General features: G+C 45.6%; 7 protein-coding genes across 7 annotated transcripts; 2 read left to right on the top strand and 5 right to left on the bottom strand.

Annotated features, from left to right (window-relative positions):
- Positions 1–183: 183 nt before the first annotated feature.
- Positions 184–2,496, top strand: RTT101 (cullin; the record flags this gene model as incomplete). Its single annotated transcript, XM_020209137.1, has 1 exon — positions 184–2,496. One exon carries the CDS (start codon positions 184–186, stop codon positions 2,494–2,496), a length of 2,313 nt encoding a protein of 770 aa, XP_020066500.1.
- Positions 2,497–2,843: 347 nt separating this feature from the next.
- On the bottom strand, positions 2,844–3,077 carry CANTADRAFT_44120 (ubiquinol--cytochrome-c reductase subunit 10; the record flags this gene model as incomplete). The annotated part of the gene is made up of 1 exon (XM_020209055.1): positions 2,844–3,077. A coding segment is annotated over one exon (234 nt), but the record flags the coding sequence as incomplete, so codon positions are not given.
- A 742-nt stretch (positions 3,078–3,819) lies between these two features.
- ACP1 (Acp1p) lies at positions 3,820–4,194 on the bottom strand (the record flags this gene model as incomplete). The annotated part of the gene is made up of 1 exon (XM_020209011.1): positions 3,820–4,194. The coding sequence occupies one exon, from the start codon at positions 4,192–4,194 to the stop codon at positions 3,820–3,822; it is 375 nt and encodes a 124-aa protein (XP_020066502.1).
- A 312-nt stretch (positions 4,195–4,506) lies between these two features.
- On the top strand, positions 4,507–4,902 carry CANTADRAFT_19022 (mitochondrial 37S ribosomal protein uS12m; the record flags this gene model as incomplete). Its single annotated transcript, XM_020206394.1, has 1 exon — positions 4,507–4,902. The coding sequence occupies one exon, from the start codon at positions 4,507–4,509 to the stop codon at positions 4,900–4,902; it is 396 nt and encodes a 131-aa protein (XP_020066503.1).
- Positions 4,903–5,053: 151 nt separating this feature from the next.
- ARC35 (Arc35p) lies at positions 5,054–6,064 on the bottom strand (the record flags this gene model as incomplete). The annotated part of the gene is made up of 1 exon (XM_020211335.1): positions 5,054–6,064. One exon carries the CDS (start codon positions 6,062–6,064, stop codon positions 5,054–5,056), a length of 1,011 nt encoding a protein of 336 aa, XP_020066504.1.
- A 1,833-nt stretch (positions 6,065–7,897) lies between these two features.
- CANTADRAFT_3497 (serine/threonine protein kinase) lies at positions 7,898–9,871 on the bottom strand (the record flags this gene model as incomplete). The annotated part of the gene is made up of 1 exon (XM_020208614.1): positions 7,898–9,871. The coding sequence occupies one exon, from the start codon at positions 9,869–9,871 to the stop codon at positions 7,898–7,900; it is 1,974 nt and encodes a 657-aa protein (XP_020066505.1).
- A 1,263-nt stretch (positions 9,872–11,134) lies between these two features.
- Positions 11,135–13,634, bottom strand: MSI3 (adenyl-nucleotide exchange factor). The gene has a single exon (XM_020206172.1). The coding sequence runs from the start codon at positions 13,593–13,595 to the stop codon at positions 11,508–11,510; it is 2,088 nt and encodes a 695-aa protein (XP_020066506.1). The 5' UTR covers positions 13,596–13,634; the 3' UTR covers positions 11,135–11,507.
- Between the last annotated feature and the right edge of the window lie 173 nt (positions 13,635–13,807).

Genomic DNA, 13,807 nt, shown 5'->3' on the forward strand with positions numbered 1-13,807 from the left:
CAGTAATACTGATTAAAGGTCTGTCATACGGCACATAGACCACTGCTTCCTGATTACAGCTCCCACATTGTTTCACCCAAGAGCCTGAAATCATCAGAACTGGACCACAGCCTCAGAACTGCTACCACTGTTGCCAAAGAAAGCACATTACTGTCGACCCAGAGTAACCTACGCCGATCCACTATGGACCCATTAAAGGCGCCCCAGTCGGCCTTCAGCTTCACAGCCGCCGAGCCAATCAGGAATACGCTTGAACAGCCCACCTCACTTGTTTCCGCAGCAATTGACGACTCGAAAAAGAGACAAAAGCCCGAAGACGACCTGGAATTCGTGGACTCCATGGGTGCTTTCATCCAAGAATCGCGCTCCACGCTTTCTGAGTTGGTTGACCTCATTTTGGCCAATTTGCCGTTGAAGCGCAGCTACCACACATACACAACGCTCGTGGAGTCCCACTGTCGATTGAAATCGGATGAACGATCTAAGCTCACCCAGATGATCTACGAGAAACTAGACAAACACTACCAGGACCACACCAAGTTGGAGATAGCCAATATACTTGAGTCGATGTGGGACAACTCTCAAACTATTATCGAAAAATGCCTTGTGGTCTTCGAAGACTGGGAATCAAAGTTAAAGTTGATTCGAAAGTTATTCTTATATTTGGATCGATCCTACCTTTTGAACCATGCTACCAAAAGCCAGATTTTGAATTATGGTATGGATCTATTGATAAATGATGTTTTTATTGATAATCACCGGTATAGAATGATATTATTAAAGCTACACACAGATATTCTAGCGGAGTACCGACAGAGGGATGAAGAATATCCACAGTTTATCAAGGATTTTACCAAGGCAATCCTCAAGTTCAACTACACTCGAACATTCACTGCCTATCTTGATACTGTTCTCGTTGACCTGATCATTGCACAATTCAATACTTTGAAGGTAACATGGTGGGAAAATCCGGAAGACTACTTGGCAATAGTCGTACGTAGGGCTTCCAGGGAGAAAGAGTATTACCGTGAATGTGGGTACTCTAGTAAATCTATCAATAACCTCATATTAAGGCTCCATTGGATCTTAATATTCGAAGACTTCAAGACATTTATCAGCTCAGTGTTACCTTATCTTGTCGAACCCGAATATCATTACAGGCTAAGACTGGTGTATTCGTGGAGCGAAAGTTCCAAGCGGGCTTTTGCTCTTGACTCGATGCCAATTTTCGTACTTGAGTGGGGCCAAATGATATCCAATAAGGTGTTAAAAATTATTGATTCCAACAAAACCCAATTGCCCAAATTTTTAGTTCATGAGTTAGTTGATTTGTTTACCAAGTTTAATGGCATAGTTGGTGAATGTTTGAATGGAAACGAGAAGTTTGAATTTGAATTGCGGAGTTCTTTTACAAATGCCTTCAACAAACGCCCAAACAACAACTTCGTCATTCTACAACTTGCAAAATATTGTGATAATTACTTCAAGGCATCATCGAAAAAAACATCCTCAGATATACCTTTCGAAGAGTTCAAGTCAAATGTTTTAGTAATATTCAAATGCATCAACAATAAACAGGATTTCCTTATACCCTACAAGAAGGATCTTTCGAGAAGATTATTACTCGCCAGAAATTCCAACTTTGATCAAGAGAAACAATTGGCAGATTCAATTATGGATCTCGTTGGAGCTTTCGACTCTAACGGTTTGGATGCTTTATTCACAGATTTTATCACATCTCGGGATTCATACTCTAGCATATTGGAGAGTGACGTTATTGAATTCAATCCATTGGTATTAGATAAATCTAAGTGGCCTGATATTCCCAAACTTGAAACTGAAGCTGCTATTCCTTCTCAATTATCTTCCATCTTGGATTCATTCAGCACGAAATACCTTGAGTTGAATGAAAGACACAAGAGCCAAAAGCTTGACTGGAGCAACTATTCATTACATCAGTTGACTATCCATGGAGAGTTTGAGAAGGGGGTTAAAGAATTATCAGTAAATCTCCTTCAAGCGGTGGTAATTCTTTTGTTTAATGATGCAGACAGTTATCTGTTCAAACAAATACGACAGAAAACGAACATGGAAACCAAGCTATTAACTAGAATACTCACATCTTTGACTACTGAAAGATACAAGATTTTGATCAGAAATGATGATATGTACAACTACAATTATCAATTCACAGATAAGTCATACAGGATAAGAATACCACTTGCAAAAGATACCACAACCAAAGCTGCAAAACGTGGTGGTGAAATCGTGCAAGAAATCGAGAAAAACAGAAAGGAAGAGTTTAGCAGTGTTCTTATGAAGATTATGAAGCAATTTAAGGAGTTAGCAGTATCGGAGTTGTTTGGGAAGGCGATTGACATCTTAGAGAAGAGAAACCCAGTTAGCATTGTTGATTTGAAAGAGAGTTTGGAGCAGTTGATCAATAGGGAGTATATACTGAGGGTTACCACTGAAAAAGTTCGGTACATACCTTAAAAGCCGGACAATACATTTGAAGAGTATATCCCCAAGACTTCGATTCAACAAGGATGGCGACAGTTCCATCCAGGATGTGCTAATGGCATTGGTTACAGTGGTAATGGTGCACATAAACTACTTGGCTCTCTAGTTGTACCAGAAACGAAGTCCATAATTCGTGCTTAACCTAGGAACTCGTCAACAGTTCTTGAAATATACCATCAAATTGGTGGGTCAAACTACGCTGCTGTTCCTACTGTAGATCTTGTTAAATATTACCAAGTGGTCTCGATCCATTTATCATTACATTTCTTGTAAATTAACTATATTATGCCAAAGATATACACCAATATGTATGCGTGGATTTAGATTGGGATGTCTTCTGGGTCTGGGTTGTAGATCCAGTGGTTACCGAAGTATGGGATCTTTTCGTAGAAGGTGGTTTGGAACAATGGGACACCTTCAGTGAAAGTGGCAACACCAGCACCGGCAGCAGCACCCCAAAAAGCCAAGTTTGGGAGGTAGGCCTTGATGGCAGCGACGTTGATACCGGATAAAGCTTGGGCAGACTTGTAGGCTGGTCCTCTAATGTACTGTAGGTTAGTATGTGATGATAGCAAAGAGATGAGCAATGGCGTGGTGGGTCGACAGAAAGTTGTAGCTTTGTGCAAGCTTCGATATGGACGTCATCTTGATGGGAACCATAGATGTAATTTATCATACTTGTTGTTCTTAATGTGTTGGTGAAATTCCTGCCTGGTGACTTCTGGATGGCTTGAAGTGAAGGAAAAATTTTATTTCAAGCAAAGGATATGGTCAGACACCTGATAGTGTTGCAATTGCGGGACGCCGTGCATTGCTCTGTTTGTGCAGCAGTACTTACTGAAACCATTTTGTAGATCTATATTGACTATTCGAAAATTGTTGATGTGAATTTTTAGGCCTGTCATTGGCCGAGCACCATCACGTGATGGTGCTCACGTGATATCAAATTAAAGGTTTCTGGAATGTAAGGGTGTGGTTTGAGTAAAGGAAGCGTCGTACTGCTACTGTGGACTGTTCAATTCTTCCTCACATCCAGATCTTCACTATGTCGATATCCAAAACATCCTTACTACCTAAAATGTTTCTCATCCAAAATGTGTCTACTCAAGGCTAACTTTCTTTTATATTCCTATTAAAATACAGACACTTGCATTGCAAGCTCAGTGCACCGTTGAAATCCTGCAAACACAGTGGCAAGAACTGCAGACACTCGTCGAGCAGCACCAACAATTTCACCAGGTTTGGACGGATTTCAAGACCGCCAAATGTGGACGATTCGACGGCTCCCCTTCCCATTTAACATGCATCATCTTGAGCCAAAATATAGTCAAGGGTTTGGCCAACGGTCTTCAAGTTGTCGGCTTCGTTGTCTGGGATCTGAATGTTGAACTCGTGTTCGACTTCCATGACAACTTCGACAACGTCCAAGGAGTCCAAGCCCAAGTCTTGAACGAACGACGATTGTTCGGTGATTTCCTTGGAGGTGTCAACCTTATCGTAGCCTTCCAACAATTCCAAGATTCTTTCTTTGGCACCATCTCTGGTTAATGCTGGGAATCCGGCGTAGAAACGGACATTGGCAGGGGCGTAAACAGCACCCACACGTGGCAAAGCAGACTGTCTGGCAGCCAATGGCGCTCTGAGGCCTCTCATTAATGCATTTCTGAACATGGCTAAGGTATTGATTTGGTGGAGGTAATCGGTTATTTTTGAGTGGATGAGAAGTTTTTGGTGCGACATGGTGGAAATGTCGTACACTCACCAAAGTCGCCGTGTCGCGCGGCATGTCGTTGGGCTTGAAATTTTCACTTTAAACTGTCTACCACGATATACAACCGTCGTCGTTTGTTGATAATGCTCAGATCATTGATTGGGGGTTTAAGAACCTCTCTCGCCCCGTTGGCACGTGCCAGCTTGGCCCCATCCTTGTACAAACAGTCCGTGGCCAGAAACGTGCCAATAACCACCCAGATCACCACCTTGATGGACCAGAAGAGATACGCTACCTTGAACCAAGTCAAGTACGGCAAGCAGGGCCAGCCAAGAAAACCATACAGCTCCAAAGCCCCAGATTTGGAGAACGCACCCTTCAGAAAGGGAGTGGTGTTGAGAGTGATGATTCTCAAGCCTAAGAAGCCTAACTCGGCTTTGAGAAAGTGTTGTCGTGTTAGACTCACCAACGGTAACGTCATTTCCGCCTTGATTCCAGGCGAGGGCCACAACTTGCAAGAGCATCACCTTGTGTTGGTCAGAGGTGGAAGAGTGCAAGATATTCCTGGTGTCAAGTACCATTTGGTGAGAGGAGTTTACGATTTAGCGGGCGTAGCGAACAGAGCTACTTCTAGATCCAAGTACGGTGTCAAGAAGCCTAAAGCCTAAACAATAGTCATGTATATAGTAATGGAAGTCTATGAACTAGGAACACCGACTTCGTAGAATGTCGTCATTGGGTGGTGACCGAGTGTGCCTTCAAGCATAAGCACAAAGCTTCTACCAGTGGCATCTTCACCACTGAATTCTAAGCAGCACCCTAAGCAACGAATCTTCTACCACTGGCAGTTTTTCTGTTTTCGATAACCTTGCCCTCCTCATCAACGTTCTCTGGCTTGGCTCTATTCAAGATCTTCAAGAACTCCTTGACTCTGAATCTCATTCTGCTGTGCATGTAGGCCTTGGAGCACTTGATGTGGTAATGGAAGTAGTTTCTGAAGAATTGAATGTGCGAAATACAGTTTTCTCTCCGGTCTCCCTTGACCAAGTGTCTGGGGAACAACACGAAAGTGATGTAACCCTTCTTTTCGTCATCTCTGCTGCCTTGCACAGCACTCTGGATGTCCAAAGGTGCCTCTTTATGGGAATATAACACTTGCGGAGCAGTTTGCACCGATCTCTTTCTGGCGTCCACGAATTCTTGCAAGAACACCTTTCCGAAAATCTTGTCGGTTTCGTCCTGGAACACGGTGGAAAACACCACAGTCACTCTGTCAAAGGATGGCTTGATGTAGATGGACTCGTCGGAGCCACGGTACTTGATGACCAACACCTCTTCGTTCTGCAATTCTGCCTGGATCTCCTCGGAGTAGGTATTGCTGGTGGCGTAGTGAGCGGCCAACTCGTCGTATCTGGCGAATGCCTGCTCGAAAGCAGACGCCATGGCGTTTCTCTTCAAGAACGACAACTGCTCCACCAAATCGAGCTTCAATTCCTCCGCCTGGGACTCCACCTGGCCCAAGTCCAACACTAACGAGTAGTTGTAGCTGGGCTCGATTTGGTCCCCCAGGAGGATCGTCAAGCCCTCGAACAGTCCATACTTGCTGTTGAGGTACTCGACCACGCCGTACTTGACCAAGTCGTCCCAGCACTTGAGATAGATGGATATCAAGATCAACTGCTTGTTGTCAGGCAAGGTGGAGATGTGGTAGGTGGTGAAGTCGAAGTCGGTGATGATTCTGTCCAATGACTTGAGGCCCTCCTCTGCAGGAAGCACCCTGTCTGTGAGGGTCTGTTTGATGAGGAGGTTATTCTGTTCTATGTGCAACATGCTTGGGGTGGAGGAAGGTTGGCACTGGTGTTGAATATGGGTGCGGGTCGTGTGGAAAATGGTGGGGCTGGGTGCGAATGATCGACGGGGGTAGTGAGGGTATGAAGGGTGAGTGAGGATGGGTGATGATGGAAGAGGTGTTCTATAGTAGCGAAGAAGAGGTACTGGCAGGAGAGGTAGGGTAAGGGGAATGTTTTTGGTTAATTGTAGGGCACTTGGTGCTAGAGGAGGGAGATATATTTCAAATAGAAGTGTATTGCATAGTGCTAGAGCAGTGAGACATGAATATCTTCATGGAGTTTAGCAAATACTGTGCTGGAGGAGAAAGTACGAGACGAGTATGAATTACATAGTGTGCTAGTATAGTTGGAACTATGTATCTCACAATGCTAGAGTGACGGCTAGAAGGTATATATGAATAAGTCAAGGAAGTTTTGTTCTTCTTAACATAAGTTTAGAATAGTCGTATTGTTCCCAGAGCAGTGATTATGGAGGAATGAATCTTCATGTGAGTATGACAGAGAAGGCATAACAGTGGAATTCAGGTTGCAAATGCATATAACAAAATGTAAAGGTCCTGAATTAATAATTATTTACAATTTTATACGGAGGCTACAGCAATTTCCTTGTAGGGCCGAGCAATATAACAGGCCTTAAAATAGGTGAATTTTATACAACTAAGTATCTTAGATCAAGCCTCTGCCTCCGTGTAACATTCCTGTTTATTCTCCGTACCTTCTGGTAGAAGGAACTATTCATAAACTACGCGTGTAACATCAGACTGCTATATCTAGAGCTTACAAATTAAATACACTAAAAATCGTGTACATTCTTTCTCTTCTCTTGACGCTTTGAGAACAGAACCAAGGTTGCCCCTTCCCCTAAACAACCGCTTCTTAGCATGATAAAATGGTTTTCAAATGAATTTATGCTACAAGATTATTAACAATCTCTGATTTTTTACACCGTCCAAACAGGATACTTGGCTCGAGCAAGTCAGGCAGTTCCGGTTTCCAACTATTTAAAAGTGTGACAAGCTCTGAATACCTAGGCACTTGTCACTTATTCTTTGACGTGCTTTATTGAGGACATATTGATAATGTATTTTATTATTGGGCTACTGATACGGATAGAGAATATTGAAATATAAGTTGGATTTTTCCTTCTATAAAATTAATTTAAAACGAAAATAGATCCTTGGATTAATGTTAAAGCTTTCATCCACCTATAATCTCATACAAAATCAATAAAGATATTGATAATCAACACGTCCCCTGTTTTCTTCTTCGATAGTTGTGCTATGAATTTTCCAACTCCCATGTAAATCTATTGGATCTTATTCTGTTTTTCATTAGCCAATTAATCTATCGATTATTCCGTACTAATCAAGTAACGGCCACTCTCATTGTAAATTCAATATTTTACGATCGTACTTCATTGGGCTTGTCCACCAACGGCCTTTGACTATTGGTGGGTGATCGGAAACTTGTCTCAGGATATTTCCCACTTGAGATCAATGAGTTGTCGATTATGAATTTAATAAATTGCTTCTTAAAAAATGTTAATTCTATTGTGGACACTTGCTCCATTTTCAACTCTTACAATTAGTCTGACATGTTGCATTTTCTTTCCTAAATGTCTACTTATTTCCCTCTATAGGTACATTCTAAAGTACAATATATAATTACAGTCTCAACAGCCTATGGCCGCTGCCTATGGTATATCTATGATCGAGCTATGATAATGAAATGAATATCGTTGGTAATGAATGTATGATGTATGCCAGGTGTAGATAACTCATCGTGATGCACCATAATGTCGATGCTTCTACCTTTAGTAGTATTTTTTGCCAGTACTCAGTTGACCTATCTCCTTGGCCCATCCGGGGATATCCTCTCCCGATCCCCCTACTGGTCTCTCAAGCACCACATTTTCCAACCCGAGGGCATCGCTTAACCACGCATGGTTCACCATTCCTCCGGCATCAGCCCTCAATTCAGGCTGTAAGGTCAACATGGGCATCAAAAAGTCTGAAATCTCCATGGCATCATTGGGGTTGAACTTGTACTTTTCGATGAGGACGTCCTTCAACGCCCAAGGCTTCAACTTGATAATTCTATGGAGCTCCCCTCTGGAGTTGAAGAAGTCCCTGGTGTAGTATGCTTCTTTGAGCATCGATCTTGGAAATGGTCCAATCAACTCGATGATTTGAGCAATATGATCGTCGTCTTTGGTGTATGTCTTGCCGTCTCTTGGGTCAAATAAATAATCCCCAGTGAGGAGCTCGAATACCAAGCAGGCAAACGACCAGAGGTCACTCAGGGCGCCCCAGTGATAGCCCAAAAGAACTTCTGGAGATCTGTATTGACGAGTCTGAATTTCATCGGTGAAGTGATGGGTGGTCCAGCAGGCATTGCCCAAGTCGGCGATTTTAACAGAGATCAACTCATCCTCGTTGATGATGTCATTTTCCATCATGTGAGAGTGGTCATGGTCGTTGGATGCGGATGCAGGGATGGAAACAGGATCGAGACCCGATTGGTAGGTGTTGGAGATGGACATTGAGGAAAGCGAACTGTTGAGTGTATCTTTCTCGTTAATATCCACGCCGGAAGAAGTTCTTGTGACGGGCTCCACGGGAGTGGTGGGCTCAATATTCATCGAGCTCCTGATAGATGCAGCTGTGAACGACGTATTTCTGACAGGGGTGTTAGAGGTGGAGTTTGCCAATCCGTACACGTTAATAAACGACTTGTTGAATGACCTTAATGGTGACGGCAAAGGCTGGGAGCCAGTGATGAGAGTGTGTCTTCTAGATCTTCTTCCATTTCTGCCCAAGGAAGGTGAAGTGTTCAATTTCGCCACATCTTCGGGAGTAGACGCTTCTGCGAGGAGAGGTGGCTTAGATGAATGCATGGTTTGCGACTTGACTCTTCTCTTCTGGACCTTGATCTCGTGCTCTTCCTCCTCGACCATTCTGACGATCTGCTCGACATCGCCGATTTCAATCAACACGTTTTCAGGCTTCAAGTCGGTGTGAATGACTCCGCACTTTCTGTGCAAGAAGTCCATGGCTGAGAGCAACTGTTTCGCTATCTGTTTGACAAACACGATGGGAATACCCCTGTGCTTGTACCTTCTGATCAAGCCGAGCAAGTTTTCGCCTAGGACCTCGAACACCATCACCACATGGACACCGTTGACACCCTTGTGGGTGAAGGTGTCCAACAACTGGATCACATGCTCGTGTCCTGGGTGGTGGAGGTCGGAGGTAGTGACCTTGTCGAGTAACTTGATCTCGTCGATGGCGGTTTCCGTGTAGTGTTTGGCGCTACGGACGATCTTCATGGCCACATGGCACTGTTTGTCGTTGTCTCTGGCAAGCCACACTGTCGAGAAGTGGCCCCAGCCGAGCTTGCGGACCAAGGTGTACTTGCCGTTCTTGTAGGTTTCGCCTATGAAGCACGGATGGTAGCCTCCCGGCACGTAGTCCTTGAGGTCCTCTTCCTCGGCAGGGTTGACAGTGTTAGAGTCGGAGTCGTCGGCGTCGTCGTCTTCGTCGTTGTCGTCGTCCGAGTTGTTGTTGCCGAGATCGAAGTTGGTGCTCAAGGGAGTGAGCAGTGGCTTGAACGTCTTGGCAGAGGATGACAGTGCGTGCACGGTCGAGCTGGTGGGATGGACGAGCGAGCTGAACAGCAGTGGGAGGAGGTCGGAGGCTGCTGGAGTGGAGGGCTTTGAGTCATCGTACTTGGTGTTTTTGGAGTCTGCTGCCTGGATGGCGATGGAAAGGTTGGATTTGGTGCCCATAGCTCTGGTGGTGGCACTGGTGGTGGCAGATATGGAGCTTTTCTGGTGTTTTCTGGCTGATTTCTGGAAGTGTTCTGCTAGGCGTCTATTATCTGCTAGTGGCGTTGTGCAAGACGGATGGGTCTTTGGGGGGCGCCACTGGGACAGTTGGGTGTTCAGTCGCCGTGGTGCGGTGTCCGCGGGCGCGATTCGATTCCTGATACGGTAACACTGACTTACAGCCTGCTCTAGCCTGTGTCTCTATCTGTTGATGGTGGTTATTTCGCACAGTTTTTCATGGTGGTGCGAGGTGAGAATCGCCAGTGGGTGCGACTCGGCAGCTGGTGCGAATCGGCAGCTGGTGTCGTACCGATTGGGGTGCGGGCCCGCGCCGGAGTAGCGAGCGCAGTAGGGGTAGTGGGGGTAACGGGGACACTACGCTGGGCACTAGCTGGGAACTAGCTGGAAACTAGCTGGGAATTACGCTGGGAACTACGCTGGGAACACTACACTGGGGCCACTACGCTTGGGACAACTACGCTGAGACTACCGCAGTGTATGGTGAGGCTAGATGACAATGCCATTTCTACCTGGTGATTAGTGGTGGTGGTCTACCCTCGTGGCTCCATCACTCCCGGGCTGCCCCTGAACTCCACCACGACCCACCGTCATGCGTAGCACGGTGAGCTGGCGAGAACCGTCACGTGGCGGGTTACAAGCCCAGAGAGATGCGAGATGAGCAACGGGGTTAACGGCGGGCGAGCCGTGTAGAGCGCCTGGCCGAAGGCTGGGAAGTGTCGGGACACGGGAGTTATGCCATGAAGATAGTTGGGCCTCGACGGCAAGGTGGGGCCAAGTGTGGGTTTTTTGCGGCCGCTGGCGGTGCTTGCAGATCTCGGAGTTCTGACACATGGCCAGGATTCTCGGTATGACAGCGCCAAGACACCGAGACGATACCGGATCCGTTAGAATGGTGGGTGGGTAAGAGGAGAGAATGGTGGGTGGGGATGGTGAAAGATGAAGTGCCAGCGAGAAAATAGGAACACGCCAATTAGCATGATATAGAGTGCCAGTAATATTAGCTCAGAAACTAGTCATGGTGTCTCGAATTAATTCTCAGTACATGGACCCCGGGCTATGGGTGGATCCTCGGGACTTTGAAGTAAAATTTAACAGTAATATGTGAACAGCAGTGTTATGATGGACCTGAAAAGTCACCCAAGTACAATTGTGAATACCTGAATGAACAATTAACTGGGATGAATTTTCTCGGACAGTATCACGGAAATTCTGGTTAGAAAGATGTTACTGGGGTTTACTGCTAGTATAAACTAGCACTAATTAGCTTCGCTAATACTAGGACTCCGGCCGTTCAAAACTGCCCGGATTCGCTGGGTAGGGCTCATTGACCATGCATTGTGATTACACTGTATCTATACAATGGTGTGAATTTGGGTTAGGTCCAAAAGCACTACCAACAAAGCTCAGATCCATTGCCATGGTCGAAACCCAGTAAGTACTCTATTTGTCCTCCAATCGTAACCATAAACCGATCATTGGTTCCAGAGTTGAGCACATTGGTTTTCTTTTGGCCTTCCTTATTGTTATCCACTTCTACAGCACTTTCGATCCGATTTATATTACAGCATCTATATACCTAATCCATATCGACATCTCCATCGTTGTCACCTGAAGTCTCCTTCTTGGAGTCTCCAGACTTGGAGGCTTCTCTAGCAGCAGCCATCTTTTCAGCCATAGCCTTAGCTTGAGCAGCTTCTTGCTTTTGTCTGTAAGCTTGTTTCTTTTCTTCTTCCTTGGCAAGATAACGACCTCTGATGATGTTACCAATAGAGGCCAATTCTTCGTATCTAGCAATGTACTTGGCCTTGGTGGAGTCGTAACCGTCATCGTATAACCAGTCTTCAGCCTTGGCCAACATACCGGTCAACTTCTCCTTCTCTTCTGGAGAAGCGAAATCCTTGTATTGTTCCTCTAACTTACCTCTCAATTCGTAGATGTATTCTTCAAGAGCATTCTTTCTTTCTTCGGTGTCAGCAACCAACTTGTCTTCCATGACCAAGGAGTTTTCCTTTTCAATCATTTGTTGTCTGACGCCTTCATCCAAAGCAGCGGTGGATTGGACAATTTGCAAGTCGTTCTTCTTGACCAACTTCTTAACCTCACGGTATTCTGGTTCAGCATCTTCGTCTTGTTCACCTTCTTGTTCGACCAATTCCTTGACCAACTTTTCTTCGACGGTGTAAGCGGCTTCGATGGTGTAGAAACCAGATGGGTCGTTTCTCAACTTCAACTTGGCAGCAATAGAAGTTTCACCTTCAGATGGAACAACACCCTTCAATTGCCACTTGGCAACGATTGGCTCAGTACCAACTGGGAGTTCTTCCTTCTTGGTGTATCTAGCTTCGACGTCGAAGTCACCCTTTCTGAACAAGGTGATGATCTTGGTAGATGGGAAAGAACCACCTCTTGGGAAAACTTCCAAGTGGTCTTCGTCTTCTTCTTGCTTGTCCCAGAAGTAAGAGACGGTGTAAGGGTTGAAGTCTTCGAACTTGAATGGTCTGACTCTAACGGTTGGGGAGTGAGTAGCACAGATGAAAGCATTACCTCTAGCAATGGCTTCGTCTTGGTTCAAGGTGAAGGACAATTGCTTTCCGAAGATTTCGGTCAACTTGGCCTTCAAGGATGGAACTCTGGTACAACCACCAATAACCTCAATGGAGTCGATTTCTTCAGCCTTCAAACCGGCCTCCTTCAAAGCAGTTTCAATTGGAATGTGAACTCTCTCCAACAATGGTTGGACGTATTCTTCCAATTCTTCTCTGGTCAAGGAGGAAGAGACATCGATATCGTTCATGAGGGACTCAATGTTGAAAGGAGCTTGGGTGTTAGCAGACAAGACCTTCTTCAACTTTTCAGCGGCGGTCAAAACTCTGTAGAAAGCCTTAGGGTTTTCGTGGACGTCGATCTTGTACTTGGTCTTGAATTCGTTAGCAAAGTGCTCAGCAATGGCGTAGTCGAAGTCTCTACCACCAAAGTGCTTGTCGTAGGCGGAACCCAAGATCTTCAATTCACCCTTCTTGACAGCAGCGATGGAGACTTGGTAGGAAGAGTGACCGATGTCAACAAAGGCAACCTTCTTTGGTTCGTCTTCTGGCAAGTCGTTGGCCTTGAAGACACCGTAACCAACAGCAGCAGCGGTGATTTCGTTGACGATTCTGACAGGGTTCAAGCCAGCGATTCTGCAGGCGTCAGAGGCAGCACGACGCTGCTTTTCGGTGTACCAGGTAGGCACAGACAAACAGATGTCGGTGATGTTACCCTTGGTCTCCTTGAAGGTGATGTCCTTGATCTTGTTGATGTACATAGCGGCTAATTGGGTGGAGGTGAATTCCTGTTGTTCACCCAAGAAACGGACCTTGGCGCTAATGCCGCCATCCTTGTTTTCAACCAAAGGAACGGAGAAGTACTTCTTCTCGACCTCGAAGTCGGGGTCGTTGAAGTTCAAGCCGAGGATTCTCTTCAAGTTGTCGACGGAGTTCTTCAAGTTGGAGGTTTGCTGGTTCTTACCGCTTTCACCAATGAATCTGTTTCTGGGACCGAACCCGATCAACGAAGGGGTGGAACGGTTGGAGACTTCATTGACGATGATATCAATACCACGGTTTCTTGCACAGGCAATAACGGTGTTGTCGTTACCTAAATCGACACCAAATGGAGTGGACATGTTTGCGTAGGTAGTAGGAAAAGATGGGAAGAAGGGTAATTATATGTCGATGGTGAATTTTTTTCAGTGCTGGTCGTGCGGAGGGGCAGATGTGGAAGAACCGTCTAGAAGGTTCCCGTCACGTGGAGCTTTCATATGCCACCAACTGCCGTCACGGGCCCGTACGGGGCTTGGAGAGGGCCAGACGCCAGGCAGCGATAGGGACGTATCGA

Source organism: Suhomyces tanzawaensis (genome assembly GCF_001661415.1).
Source record: "Suhomyces tanzawaensis NRRL Y-17324 unplaced genomic scaffold CANTAscaffold_1, whole genome shotgun sequence".
In the NCBI taxonomy this organism is placed as follows: domain Eukaryota; kingdom Fungi; phylum Ascomycota; class Pichiomycetes; order Serinales; family Debaryomycetaceae; genus Suhomyces; species Suhomyces tanzawaensis.